This window comes from Bidens hawaiensis, unplaced genomic scaffold (genome assembly GCF_021521415.1).
Source record: "Bidens hawaiensis isolate Kalapana, Puna unplaced genomic scaffold, B.hawaiensis_p1.1 tig00048191_1, whole genome shotgun sequence".
NCBI classification, from domain to species: Eukaryota; Viridiplantae; Streptophyta; class Magnoliopsida; order Asterales; family Asteraceae; genus Bidens; species Bidens hawaiensis.
In genome coordinates, this window is record NW_027498624.1 from 22,760 (window position 1) to 38,702 (window position 15,943).

The window sequence follows — 15,943 nt, forward strand, 5'->3', positions numbered from 1 at the left end:
TCGCGCAATGAGATAAGTTAACTGTGAAAGTCACCGATCGAAAAAAAATAATTAAATAGTTTAGGTTTGGTTTGTTGTTATCGTACTATTTCAGTTTTATGTCTATTATAGAATAGGAATGGTTCATAAAATAAATGTTCGTGTTCTCAAATTATTTTGGTTAGTTAGTTGAATTAATCTTCGGCTAGCTAATTCAATTATTAATTAATTAAACTAGTTGACAATTCTACAACAAAATTTATCTAAGGACGCCAGTTGACTTGAGAGCAAACATAAAAATCATGTCAAATTGTATGATCGTCAAGCTAGGCCTGAGGGAACCTAAACCAATTAAAACTAACAGCAACTTCACAAGGGTCAATCAAAAACCCTAGAGTTGCATAATTCAACATATATTGGTGAAGGTTGAAATATTTACCTTCCACTTGTTTTTATGGCTTTCGACTTAGAAGAAGATATATAACACAATTTTCTTATCTTAGGATGTCCATTCCTACCCACATGAGATCCAGGGGGCTAGGGGAGGTGCCACCCACAAGGGGTCGGTTTCGGCCACTTATTTTTCATTTTGTTTATAGCGTGTGTTATAGTATTAAGAAATGAACCCTTCCTTTTCTAAGATTGAACCCATTAGCTAGTATTTAAAAATAAATAAACCCAATGAATATGAAAATTTTATATAACTTTTATTAGAATTAGTAAAACCCAATGGTTAACTAATTGCAAAATTGACTTAATTACTAAGAGAATGGTCTTATATAATTTATTAAAGAGAGTGACCCAAATAATGAATCAAAATAGAACAAGATATTCAATTAAACAATAAATAAAATCTAAAATTTAAACAAACAAATTAAAAAACATTGGCCGATCAGTTTAGATTTGCCTCTTCACGGTTACCCTCGTCCTTGGATATGTTCTGTTTATTATCAAATCATCATCACTTCGACAAAGGCAACGCAATTCTGAAATCCAAATCCCACTTGACTTGCCAATTCCGAATCAATCCAAATATCCACTACGAGTAATCATAGTTAAGGTTAGTTGTTTTTCCCCTATTTCAAGTTCTAAAGTAGCATTAATTTTTAAGCTTGAGTATCATTTGTGTTGAAACTATTATGTAGAGGTGGGCACAATTCGGTTATTAGGCGAAACCGAAGTCATCGATTATTTTAATATACTAACCTATCAGTTTTTGGTTTTTGGATACTTGGTTATTTTCGGTTATAGCCAGGTTCTTTTTTTTCAATGTTGTGTGGACATTGAAAAAAAAATTTTAAAAATGAAATGCAGATTTAAGCTTGTAAGAACATATTGAACACCACGTATATAGTGAATTCGAAAATCAAATTAGGTAATTCAAAAAACAAAAATCGACGCATGTTACGTAGAACCATACGATTACAAAGTTGCTAGGGTAGCAGAGTTTAAAATTCAACAGAGTTTATAATTAAAAACATTAAATGTTTAGTCTCATTCATCATTTATATCTTATTTGTTTTCAAAATTTAGTCCCAATTTTCATCACCATCAATGATGGATTCTTTTGGTGTTTTGTTTTTGGCTAATTAGTTAGGTTTTTTTTATTGTATTTTAAAAATGGGTAACCATAACCGAAAATTTGGCTCTTAAAAAATAATAATAATAACCGTTGGTTAATGATTCGGTTCGGTTTTTTGATTAATTCGGTTTTGGCTATGATAGTTCGGTTTTCTACTCACCCTTATTTCGCATATTTCTAGTTCTTTTTTAATGTGTATTTTTTAAGTGTTAACAGTATACTTTTGTTATGATATTACATGTAAGATCCACGAGGGCAGAGGTAGCGTCACTTAATACCATTTATTGGAAATTAATTGAACGCATTGATGAAAAGAGTAAATGATACCAAAGTATCAAAATAAATGATAAATCATATCACTCTAATAAAAGACTACTGATTTATGTCACTTGTCACTCTTTCAGTCATTTTCACACATTTTAACCTATTTTCAAAATTTCAATCCCACATGGGTCATTACCCACCCAGTTTAGTCTTATTCGAAACTACGATATTTTATTCCAGTCAAACCCTAAATCCCAAAAATCTCCTACCTCCATCATCTTCTATCGCCCCTGTCCACCGTCGCCACCATCACTGCCGGCACAAGATCTCACCAACCGCCACCACAAGAACCACTTCTTTCGCTTCCAGGGACTATGTAGTTTTGATCAAATGACCTCTTATTCAATTAAATCTTTTCCATTGTTGTGAAAATCCTAATATAGAAATGGAAATTATTTATCTTCTCATATTAGAATCTATTCAACCGTAACTTTTCTCCAAAGTTCTATACCACTTTCAATAAGATTAGATGAAATACTTAAAAAAACAAATTAAAATCCCCCCCCCCCCCCCCTCTTCCAAATTTGGATAAACCCTATAGAACTTTTTTTTTTATAAATCGTACGTTAGTGTTTGCGATTTTTCGATTTATTTTATATATTTTTTTTTGGATTTTAAGGTACGTATATTAACTTAATGAGTTTATATATAATATATTCACCTAAATAATAATAATAATAAAAGGAAAACAAGTTTATCAAATAAAATGACAAAAACTCTATTTTAAAAAACCTGCAAAACGGATTTTTGGATGAAAATCTCTGCAAACAAGGATCACGTTCAAAGAGTTACGTTTTGTGACATTAAATATGGAGGGGATATTAATTAAAATGAAACTTGTCTTTTAATCAAGTTAATCTTGCCAGATTGCACGACTAACAACATTGTATTCAATTCCCCTTTATAACATTTATAAATATAGCATAAAAATGTAGCATAAATTTTGTTAATATTTAATATTTTAAACAAAAAAACCATTAATAATGGTCTAAGAATATTCATACTACCAAACCACAAGCCTATACTAAAAGTTGGGGTTATGTTATGCTACTTAGAAATCTTAACTAGAAAGAAGAGTTGTGTAACGGCACTGGACTACAGATCATATATTTAGGTACTCGTGTTGTTGAAGCAAAAATCATTTCTGGAACTAATATTGGACATATAGTTTTGATCCATAGAACACTATTGACTCTAACAGACAACAAATTAATGGCATTCAAATTTCAAAGACGACAGTTTCCCTTGCAATATGTTTCGCGATGACCAGAAACAAAAGCCAAGGTCAATCATTGTTTAGGGTTGGTTTGTATTTGAAAGAACTCGTGTTCTCATACAGACAACTAATTATATGTGACATTATCAAGAGTTACAAGCAAACATGGGCTAGATATTTTGATTTTTAATAAACAATGTATATTGACCAATACAACCACAAGTGCTGTACAAGGAAATTTTACTTATATGTAAAATTTTTGTGTAATGTTTGCTTTGTCATTTCTGTAATTTTAACACAACTTGTAATTGCATTAACAATATATAATAATTGTGTTTTTAATTGTATTTTGGTTAATTTTTAAAGTTCATCAATTCCCCGTGTAATACACAGGATTTACACTTGTAATTAATATAACAATTCACTTTCATTACCTAAACTATTTTATAAAACGTATAAATTCATAAAAACATAAAAAGATATAGAAAATACCAAGAATGCAATAAAAAAAGCTTCCAATTCCATTCACACAAAACATATTCAAACAAACAATCAAACAAGAGAAAGCTGAGTTCATCTCACAGGTCAACTGAGTCAATACCCGAACCACAGATGTTCACCGAGGTTCGTTCTTGACTCAAGCCCTGGTTCATGAGACCAAACCCAACCCAACCCTCTTTCCTATCAATCAAATCCAAACCATCTCCTCGTCCGATTAAAAAAAACAAGAAAAGAAATTTTACTAAAAACATAATATCATTAGCCCAATTCTAGCTACTAATCTGCCTCCATTGTCGACTAGAATCGACCACATTTTTGATCCCTTGAACCGTGCGATTAATCAGATTGATAACAGTGTTGATTGACTCATTTGTGATTGAGGCAGATGGCAAATCGTTGACCAATATCTGGTACCCGACAGTCAGGAGGGACCCACCTTCACCACCGGGTTTTGTAGCACCTGGTTCATTCATGCAGTCGGGCACAATGGCGAACCCAGATGGCAAGATGGACACACAGGATGAATCTCCACCGTGCATCACGACTTGCATTGATTGCACGTCCACAGCGGCATGTACCAGCAGGGATCCCGTCACGTCTGTTGTGCTATCTTGAAAAACCGGGACGGTGTTCTGAGCTGCATTACCGCCAGTAGCCTTGTTGTACATGCATATGACAAACAATGGTTTAGAAGTTGGTTTAAGTTAAACCCAAATTTATTGTTTATAACTTAAAACATGATTAAGTAAGCTGATGCACCTATGGTCCATGAGCCCACTAGAAAACAACCCTAAATCCTAATATCAAATTTTAATTAAATATCAAATGTTAATGTTAATTTAAACGAGGTGACTCAAGATTTTTACGGACTAATCCGAGCTGAAGTTGGCTTGACTCACTTGTAAAAATTGGGGAAATCACAAGAATAACAATTAGAAGACTTTTCTAAATGAAACCGAATTACATCCATGTTATAAAAAGGTGCTGACACATTTTAAAATATCTTAAAAAATAATTAATGGCTATTTTAGAAATCTACAGTTAAATTTCTATTCACTTGAATTTCATATACGAAAATGTGTTGCTAACGCTAATGAAAACAATGCAGCAATAATGAAGCAACATTTATCGACTGTTGAAGTCAAACAAATATATCTTTGTGCTCAAAATATATAATAAACTAGTTTTTATCCCCCGTATTACGGGGGTTATTTTATATTAATTGTTCTAATACTTATTTATTTTTTGTATTTTATTGTATGAAAGTTAATAATATATTGTATGAAAGTTTGCACATTTATATTTTTTATTGTATGAAAGTTAATAATATACTTATGGTTTGATGATAAATTGTTTGACAAATAAATGTGATATTATAACTCGATTTAAAAGCTATATGATTTTAATGAGTCCCAAGACTCGTTTATTTCTTTTACTATTAAATTGGTTTTTTAATTATAAATAATATTTATAAAAGTTAATAATATACTTATGGTTTGATGAGACCAAAGCCCGTTTATTCTTTTTACTATCAAATTGTTTTTTTTAATTTAATATATATATATATATATTAAAATAAATAAGATATTAATTTTTAGTATATCCTATTTTATAGGATTTTTACATCAATAATTTGGTGAGAATAATTTATAATTTAATGAGATGTTATAACCCGTTTAAGAAATATTTGGGTTTTATCCATTAATTTGGGTCAAATGCATAAGAAGCCTCCATTTGAAAATCAAGCAAATCTAGTGATTCCAAATAAATGGGAAGCGACCACATCGCGACACATAAGATTTTTGGTTTTTGTTTATATATATTATATATAAATAAATAAATAAACTAAATGTGGCAAGTGTGATTGCACGTGTTCATATTAATTTTCACTTAAATCTTTCCACCCATTTTGGTTTTGTGGCCCACTTCTTTCAAGACCCCAAGTTAAAAAAACGGGGCCCACAATGGAACACAGCTAACTCATGAATGTGACAATAATCATCAATTCAATTTACAAAAAATGATTGGTTGAGCAAACACTTTATTTTAACTAGAAAAAAGAAAACGGTAACATAGCGTGACAAAAGGCGAAAAATAAAGAGAATTTTTAACCTTGTACCGAACTTTTAAAAAATACCGAAAATTTAAAACAAACTGGTCGCGTCGGTCGGTCGGGCCAGCCCACCCTGTTAAACTAGTAAACACGGTTTAGCTTTGATTTGCCGGTTTAGATGTCTTTTATCGGTTTTTCTATTAGATTTTAAAAATAATAAAGATGGTTCATAAATATTATAAGCATCATAGTCGCATGTTTTAAACAGTTAATAATAATAATAATAATAATAATAAAAGCAGAAGAGCAGTTCGGTTTACATGGTCTGTTTCAAGATCCAAACCATGAACCATGAACCAAAGCATATAAATCTGACCCGACTAGCCAAACAATAATAGGAATAAAGTTAACTATTACTTACATTGGCGCGAAGAAGAGAAATGTTGTTAAGGCTGTTCGGATCTTGACTTTTAGAAAAGAGGGTCATGTTATGCATAGAACCACCAGGGAACAATACATCCCACTGGCTCCTGAGTTCTACATTCAGCAATAATGCCAACAGTTGCTGATGTTGCATCGGCAACCAAACCGACATACTGGCACTCACAACCGACCCAGACGGGTCCCCTGGGTTATTCAAACTCTTCCGGATCAGAAGCTTAGCCGCCTCGGGTGCATTAATAGCATTCCATTTGTGATTACCCGTCCCACAAACCCCCGCACAAAAGCTAGCCGTCATGCGTTGCGCAAGGTTCGCTAGACTTCTTTTACCACCAGCCTGTAAACCTGTTACAAAAAGAATAGTTACAAAATAATTTCAAGTTACTAATACTTTTTTAAATGGTGATGAAAAAATGATGTGAGTATTTATATATACTTGGACCGTCATCGATGGGTGCTTCGGGTGACATGATGGTTGCTATGCACTCGCAGTGCCTTTGGAGAACTGAAAGCCATTTTTGAGCACCGAAACCCAAACCCGACCGGAGTAGCGGTCGGTACAGACTATGAATAACGCTTTCGTCATATTCAGTGTGCTCAATCCACGTTACCTGAAATTAGCATCAAAGTGCGATAAAATTCCTAAATCACTTTATTAAAAAGGTCTTTAATAATCCCAATCTCATACCCAATTGCAAAACCTTATATATAGTGTACTCGGCCACAACTTAAAATGCTTTCTATGCATTTTTAAGATTACATAACATATTAAAATATTATTTAACCTGTACAAGAACGGTTTGGGCAATGATAAAGTATCATCTAAATACCATATCCATCCGAAACCCGAAAAAAATGATAACTAATATCATACCACTCTCACACCCAAATACCCATGTCGGGTGTTTCATGTTTCCTGTCATCCACTAAGGGATTAATTATTTAAAAATTTTACAACCTAACGACAGCCCGTTTTTACACATATCGATTTTAACCCGTTAACAGAATATAGTTTTTCGTTCTTGAAAGACAAAATGGTACCAAAAACAGACCACATCCAGGCCATACATGGCCTCGTGATTAATAAACAACACGGGACGGAGTAACAAGTACGGAAGGCTGACACGTTTGCTATACAATGATATTAACTGTAACAGCAAAAAACGAACATCACGAGGCTTATTTTTGTTTAAAACTCATATCTGTAGATATATAATATTTACTAATATTCATTGGGTGATGCGCCACGTAGAAAAATCAACTATAAAACACCTTGATGTACTCCAATCGTTCATAAAATTATTTGTACACACTTTTTAACGTTAATACTTTTATGTAAGCTATTATTAACAGTTACAATCATGTATAAGTAACTTACCTTAGAGAACCCATTAGGCATGTCATGCACGATACAACCCGAAGGAAGTCTCCGGGACATAAACCCGTCCCGTCCGACGTCAATGGAGACATCGACCACCGCCCACACGCCTTCTGCTTGTTGCCTACAAAACCGAATAAACCTCATGTGTCGGGCCGGTACTAAAGGCGACACCAGTTGAATCTCGGCTTGCATCTACAAACAATATTATTCGAATCATTTTAATGTTTTCGGGTTTCACAAAAGTAATCTAAATAAAATTTACAAAACCGCTTACGAGTTGAAGAACCCCGTTTCTTGAATCCCCGGTTGGCACCGAAATCATATCCATCGTGCTACTACTCCCGATCATACCCAAAAACATATCCCTCCACCGATTCTACATTAAACATAAACGATATAATAGCCATCGATAACAATAATAATAACAACGCTTGTATAAGTTCAAAGATTAACGTACCGCATCTAGCATTGCCTCGACAAGCGCCAAACTATTAATCATGACGACCCCAGAAGCCCGTGAAGCCTCGGAGACATACCCCTGCGGTTTCATCCCGAGAATAAGCGGGAAAACTCTTAAATACTCATCTAAATCGAGCACTTCCGGGCAACCATCCCCGTTCCCAACCCATAACGGGCTATTAATCTGCCCGAGTTTCATCAACTCATCCATCGCATTAACAGCAAGTTCAATAAACACGCCCTTATCATACTGAACATCCATAATTCGAGCCCGTGAAGGCGACATTAAAGGCAACGCATTCGACATCCCGTTGTTATAATCAAGGCCCATTAACCCAACATCCATCGGATTTAACCCATACCTGTTTCTCCCGACAGCAAGGTCTAAGTTAGAACCCGGGATTCCTTGAGGTAATGACCCACCGTATGACGATAACGGTCGGCCCAAAAACTTATTAGCAAGAAGGGATACGCGGCTAAGTTCATCTCGTAATCGTGCATTCTCGACACGAAGATGGTGTTCCTCGATTGATAGATCTTGGCCGAGAATCGCTTGGCCACCACAATTGTTGCATATAGGTGCACGAATCGCTTCTTTCATGGCTACGTTTTGGATCCGAAGATCGTCGTTTGTTTTCTTCAAAATCGCATTTTCGTAGCGCTCGAGTTGAGTCTGGATGAAACAATGTGATTAAACATCAAACAATGTTAGTTAACATTTTAAACAAACCCAAATGAACACGTATTACTTTAAAAATAAAAATCAATACATAATAAAAAAATATCTGAAAGCACACGACATAATATCCAAAAAAACAAAATACTATAATTACATCAAACTAATGTCTCAGAATTCAAAGTTCCGCACAAGTTAACAAACATAAACATTAACGAGCGCAAACAAACAGGCATAAACAAACATTTACCAAACGGTAACAAACAAACTAAAGCTAAAAAACAGAATTTTTTGTTCACATTCATTCATTTATCAAACGAATGCACGTAAAATGGTTCGTAGTTAATTAAATGTTTAATTAATCACCTTCATTTGTGTTCTTCTGTTTTGAAACCAGAACTTGACTTGCTTGTTTTCCAAATTAAGCTTTTTTCCAAGTGCCAATCTCTCTTTCTCATCAGGATGTGGATTATCTTTAAACGAACTATAATGTCACAAAAAAACAAAACATTAATTCAAAATACCCAAAAACAAAAAGTAAATTAACTAAAAGCTTAAAACATTACGCTTCAAGTTCTTGAATTTGATATGGAGTATGCCGGTGATATTTCTGTCGCCGGCGAGAACTCGAAGAGGGGCCCACCGGAACATCTTGTTCGTCACCGGAGGCGCCTTCTAAGTTATCGCTTCCACCGGATCGGCTTTCGGATCCGTCACCTCTAATTCTTCCCAGATTGCTGCCCTCAAAGTTTTCCCCAATCATTCCTCCAATTCCTTCCATCTTGGGCTTCTGTCCAAATCGAGACAAAATTATTAATTTATAAAAGATAATAATGATATATAATAACTACCCAGATGGATTTTTGTGGAAATTACAAACCCAAGAATCTTTACACAAGAAAATGATGAAAAATTGTTAATTTGTGGAAAATAAGCAAATGTAATCACTACCCAGATTACATTGTTTGTAAAAAGCACAATTTAGTGATTAAAGCTACATACCCAAGAATCTTTACACAAGAAAATGATAAAAGAACAATACTTCGTTTATGAAAAATAATCTAATGTTTTTCTTAGTGAAAAACACTAATTAGTGATGAAAATCACAAACCCAGGAATATTTACACAAGAAAATGAAGAAAAAATCATTAATTTATAAGAAATAATCAAATTATAATCACTACCCACATGGATTTCTTTTCTTAAAGGAAGAAAACTTTACTCTAGGAAATAACATTTTATTTACAGAAGAAAATGAAAAGGAAAGCATACTAAAGCAAGAGAGAGTGATTGTGAGTTATAAATAGGCTGATGAGGAACAGTTGAAGTGATGAGCTGTGGTTGAGACCTATGCATTGACATATTATTATAACCACCATCACCCACCACCATTCTTGAATCACCACCAGTAGCACCATCATAAAACCCCCCAAAACTCATCTAACCCTTATAAAAAACAAATCTTTATCACTTTTTTCCAAATGGGTTTGATCTTTAGATCCAATCTAGCATCCACTCATCACACACCCAAATCAAGAATGTGGGTGTGGGTGTAGGGTGTGGGGGTATGTATGTATGCTATGTGTGTAAAGTGTGGTGTTAACTGCAAGTCTCATAAATTCATACACAACAACCAAAAGCCAAAAAAATTAAAGACCACACCAAATACTACTACTACTTCTTTGGTTTAAAACTAAACCCAAACCCAAACCCAAACCCTAGATTCTGACACAGAAAGAGAGAGAAGTTGACTGTTTAGCTGTCATCTGTGAAGATGGCCCCATTTAAATGTACCAAATAATAATAACTTTGAAAAAGATTGCAACTTTTCACATAACTAAAAAGTAAACAACCATCTAAAAAAGGGTAAAATTACAAAGAATCAAATTTGACTTCTTTTTGGCTTCATCCCAAAAATAATAAAAAAATAAAAAACCCTTTTCCTCATTGTAATTAATCAATCTAGAGAGCCATCCAAAGAAATTCTTAACTGTACGTGGAATCTTTTTATTATTATTTAATATTAAATAATAAACAAGGCACATAGATACAAAGTTCCAGATTTGTAGACCTACTTTCATTTTCCATTTATTTTCTTTCTTGAGATGAGTACAATGCACAGAAAAACACCCAGAAATTAAAATTAGCAGAAAACCAAAAATGGCTCAAGAAACAGTGATTAAAAAAAAGGATACCTGATAAAAGAGTGTGGGAATAGAAGAGTGAAATGAATATTGAATTGGAGAAGATTGATTGATTGGTTGTTAATTATTAAAACCCTAATGGGATGGGATTGGTGTGTTTATAAATGGTGGGGGTAGGGGCTGTGTTGTAAAAGGACAGTGGTTCGAGAGATATCCGCCAACGATTGATTTGTGAAACGTGGGCGTAGGTTGCGCGTGGTCGTAGTAATTATATTATAACTATCTCGTATATATAGGGTATTTTTTTCCAACCAAATCATTATTGCAATTAAGACCATAAATAACGTTTTTGAGTTTGCATCATTTGTTTTTAACTTTTCAAATCATTTTAAGGCTATCTGTTACGGTCCAAGGGGACGTGGTCGGCCGATGTGACGCAGGCACTTACAAGATAACGGCAGAATTAAGGGTCATATGTTGAGGTGGCAGGCGGCTTCCAACGTGGAGGGGTATAACGCCTGCGAAAGCCTAATTGTGTGAAAAGTTTTTATATAAGTGTCATAAATATGTATGTAAGGATAATTAAGTTGGTGTCAACTTGTTAACATATAAAAACGAGTATCAAATAATATATGATATATCAATTGATAATTTAACTGGTGTCAACTATTTATTAGATCTAGCGAGCTGATAGTGGTACTTGCATTCATATATTTTTGGTGGGGTGAAAGACTGAAAGCTATATTATCAGCGTGAAGTGAGATTAATTGGGTAGTGAAATCGGATTTGTGAACCCGAGATGAAGGATGATGATTGTTGTATGTTGAAAGGTGCATGTAGATATTGTGAAAGGTTCGGAACACGACCGCAATTAATTTGGGTACTTCCGAATTGATTCATGTGATGATTGGTACGTAGTTTAGTTTATGTAAATCGGATGGTTTTAGAAATACTCCATTAACCCTCAATGGTCAAGCATAAGTTTTCTTTACAAGGTGATTATTAGCGGAGATATATTGTTTACATAATTACAATTGATAGAACTTTTACTTATTTTGGTAAGTTTATTTTTTAGCAGTATAATTAAATAAAATTTGTTTTTTTTTTGTGTAATTATGTACAGATGGAAAATTATTAAAGAAAGTTGACGATGAATATATGAATGGAGGAGGTACTAATAGTAGATGTGTTAATGATTTTTTAGTTATTTACTTTGTACTAGGTTTTATCCTCTAGTATTACGGATGTTGTTTTCAATTTTCATTTATAATGTTTATAATATTTATATTTTTTTATTATAAATTTATTTAATGTTAAGAAGTTATAAATATACTTAGGGTTTGATGATCAAATGGTTTCACAAATAAACGAGACGTTATAACCCATTTAAAAGTTATTTGGGTTTGGTGAGACTCATGACACTTTTAATTTTTTACTAAAAATTGTTTTCTTAATTATAAATAATATATTTTTTAATAGATATTAATTTTTAGTATATACATATTTTATAAGATTTTCATAGCCAATATTTGATGAGATTAATCTACATATATATTATAATAAAAAAAATAATTTGGGACATATGTCACGTACTTGGGGATTTATTACTGGCCTAAATTTCCCGCTAAAATCTATTTTTCGTCTTTAATGAAAACATATTTATGTCAGTGAATCTAAACATATCAATCAATCATTTAATCAAATAACTAATTACCTAAATTATATTAATTAAAAATATACGGGTATCTATGCTAATATAATCAAAACATTTATATATTCAATAAAATCATATCCATTTTTTTATTAAATCAATTTATATACAATTTTGAGTGTAAAAGATGAATGTTGTAAAATTCGCTAAACGATATTTATAATCCTAAAGATGATAAAGACAAAAAAAAAATTACGAATGAATATTCATTTTATTCTCACATATTCATTCAACCTTCATGGATCAATGAAGTTTTCATCCATCTCTTTTGAAACTATAATGCAAAAAAACGTGTTTTATTCATGTTATTTTTTATGTGATGTTCTTTTTTTTATGTCATTCATAATGAAATATCTTATCATCTTTTGTTAATATTCGTTATTTTATTAAGAAAAATACAATTATAACTTTTAAATCACTATGTGTGTCTTTTCGTGATTATGAATAAACTGCGTGAGAATACACCATTTATCCGTATGAGTATTTCATTACAAAATATACTTTGAACTTATAAATCATTTAGTTTGATAAAATATATGTTAAAATTTAATTTAATCATTTAATTATAGCTTAATTGTATTTCTTTTATGCATCTCGTGCATCACATAAGTTCTAAAGCTAGTTTTTAATATAATTAGATGTTATAACACGTTTAAGGGTTATCTGGGTTTGATGCAACCCATACACGTGAATTCGGGTCAAATGCAAGAGAAACATTTATTTACAAATAAAACAAGCCGGTGGCTTGAGAGAATATATATGAAGTAATCAGAGAGCTTTTAAATGTTTCGTGTATATATATTTAACTAGTTTTTATTCCTCGTATTATGAGGTTGTTTTACATTATTCGTTTATAATGTTTGTATACTTTTTTGGATTTCAATTTTATTTATTGTAAGTAGTTAATAATATACGTAGGATTTGATGATAATTGGTTCCACAATAAACGAGATTTTATAACCCGGTTTAACAGCTATCTAGGTTTGATGAGACTCATGACCTGCTTATTTCTTTTCTATAAAATTGTTTCTTAATTATAAATAATATCTCTTTTTTAAAAAAAATCGGATATTAATTTTTAGTATATCCCTATTTTTTAGGGTTTTTATATCCAATATTTAGTGGAGATTGATTTTTTATTTTATGAGATGTTATAACTCGTTTAAGGGAAATCTGGGTTTGGTAAGACTCATACCCGTGAATTCGGGTCAAATGCATGAGAAGTAGGGGTGCTCACGGTTCGGTTCGAAACCGTGAAACCGTCCAAACCGGTCATCGGTTTGGTTTCATGGTTGGTTTATTTTCTTAACTTTCGGTTGATCGGTTTCATAATTTTCAAACCGTAACGAACGATTTGGTTTACGGTTTATACCAAAAACCAACCATATAAAACCGGACCGGACCAAATTTAATATTTTTTATTATATAAAATTTACATGCATATCGTATGTTTATAATCTGGGCGGATGAATTTTAGGTAAAATTTAATTATTATGGTTGGTTTTTTACCACAACTCCACATTTGTTATAAGTTTATTTTGTTCATTAGTATGTGAACTTTCAGTTAGGGCTAATTTTATGTCATGGACATTTATTATAAGTTTATTTTGTTCATTAGTATGTGAACTTTCAGTTAGGGCTAATTTTATGTCATGGTGTAAGGCCTCGTTACCGATGTCTCACTTTATCGTTTGATTTACTCATAAACACAGTTCTAAATATCAGAATTAATTAAAACTTTACGCAGAAGATAAAACTTCAACCGATATATTACATATCCATCATTTCTTGTCTTAGCAAACATTCATAGTTATTTAAAATCAAACATAGTCTTTAAAACATCATAACATTTCCTTGAGATGCCAGTGTCTTCAATCCCATGCCATGTGTCTTCATCAAGCGAGCTGCCTCATTCTACTCACCTGCGTGCATACTAAAAGTCAGCTATGCTGAGTGAGTTCTAGTTAATAACATCACATACTTTACATACATACATTCTTTCATTCATACTTTCATAACTCAAATTCTACTTTACTCTATTCTATTCTGCCTCGGATATTATTAGGGCCCGGTCCCTTTTTCTGCCTTGGATATTATTAGGGTCCAGTCCCTTTTCTGCCTTGGATATTATTAGGGTCCAGTCCCTTTTCTGCCTCGAGATTATTAGAGGGCTCGGTCCCTTTTCTACCTTGGATATTATTAGGGTCCAGTCCCTTTTCTACCTTTCTATCTCTTACATTTGTTCATAACATACATACATATCGTTCATAGTCCATACATAACATTATAACTAGACAGTGCATGCAATATCCGAAGATCGTTCACGTACCGACAAACAATCATTCTTACCTTTCATAATGTACATACATATCATTCATATTTCGTACATAGCATTATAACCTGACAGTATGTGCAATATCCGAAGATCGTTCACGTACCGGCAAGCAATCATTCTTACCTTTCACATAATCACATAAGACATACACTTATCACTTAGGATAAATGTATTGACAATCACATCGAGTATGCACACAGCCCCGAAAACATAACACAGAAATGTGGCTAGAAACTCACCTGAATGCGGTTACGTTCACCCTTAATAGTTATTCCCTTCTTGAGCTGTGCACGGCTAACTATATAATATTTACATGTATCAATTAGCTATTACTACTCATATCGTATTTCTATCTTTATATAACCCATAACGAACGGGGGTCCGGGGGCAGGGCCCCTAGCAGCGGGGTTCTAGGGGCGGCAGTCCCTAGCGGGGTCCAAGGGGTAGAGCCCCTAGCTGGGGTTAAGCTGTCAGGTCAGCTTGGAAAAATTTTATTTTCATTAACTGTCTTAACACATTTTCCATTAGGATTTTAATTTATTTTTCTCATTTGCTATCTCAATCGCTATAACGAATTAAGACTAATTCGTTACTGATTCGTCACCTTACATGCCTGATTCATTAGTTGATTCGTCCTTCTAGTTCGTTAGCTTAACATAGCCAATGATGTGTAATGAATCAACTGATTCGTTATCTAAATATAACGAATTGGTTATTAACGAATCTCCTGATCCGCTGTCTGGTTCGCTGTCTTATTAAAACGAATTGACCAGTAGCGAATGACCTAGTTCGCTGTTGTAATCACAACGAATTGCGAATCACCTGATTCGTTATGTTAGCGTAACGAATTGGCTCCGTTTTATCCAACCTTGACGAATTAGCCTATATACTTATCCAGACTTTGACTCAAGGGTCAAAGAAAAAAAATCGTCAAGAACACTAACAGTCAACAGACCTTAGATATGCGATTAAACCTTCGTTTCTCAGCCAAATAACATAATTTAGGTATCAACGGATTCGGAATTACAGCGCCTACAAACCCTAACCCTTAGTTCGTCCAAATACTCGTGTTTAAAGGGTGCGATTTAGGCATCTAGGTTACGGGTTCTTTTAGGTTATCGATTAACATATCAAACGTTAA

The 15,943-nt window shown here is 33.1% G+C and overlaps 1 protein-coding gene across 1 annotated transcript; it reads right to left on the reverse strand.

Annotated features, from left to right (window-relative positions):
* Positions 1–3,580: 3,580 nt before the first annotated feature.
* LOC143597377 (homeobox-leucine zipper protein ANTHOCYANINLESS 2-like) lies at positions 3,581–10,453 on the reverse strand. Its single transcript, XM_077075890.1, has 9 exons — positions 9,885–10,453; positions 9,179–9,402; positions 8,979–9,096; positions 7,935–8,609; positions 7,752–7,853; positions 7,475–7,669; positions 6,533–6,707; positions 6,077–6,441; positions 3,581–4,258 (listed from the first exon to the last, which is right to left on the reverse strand). Exons 1-9 carry the CDS (start codon positions 10,050–10,052, stop codon positions 3,872–3,874), a joined length of 2,409 nt encoding a protein of 802 aa, XP_076932005.1. The 5' UTR covers positions 10,053–10,453; the 3' UTR covers positions 3,581–3,871.
* Between the last annotated feature and the right edge of the window lie 5,490 nt (positions 10,454–15,943).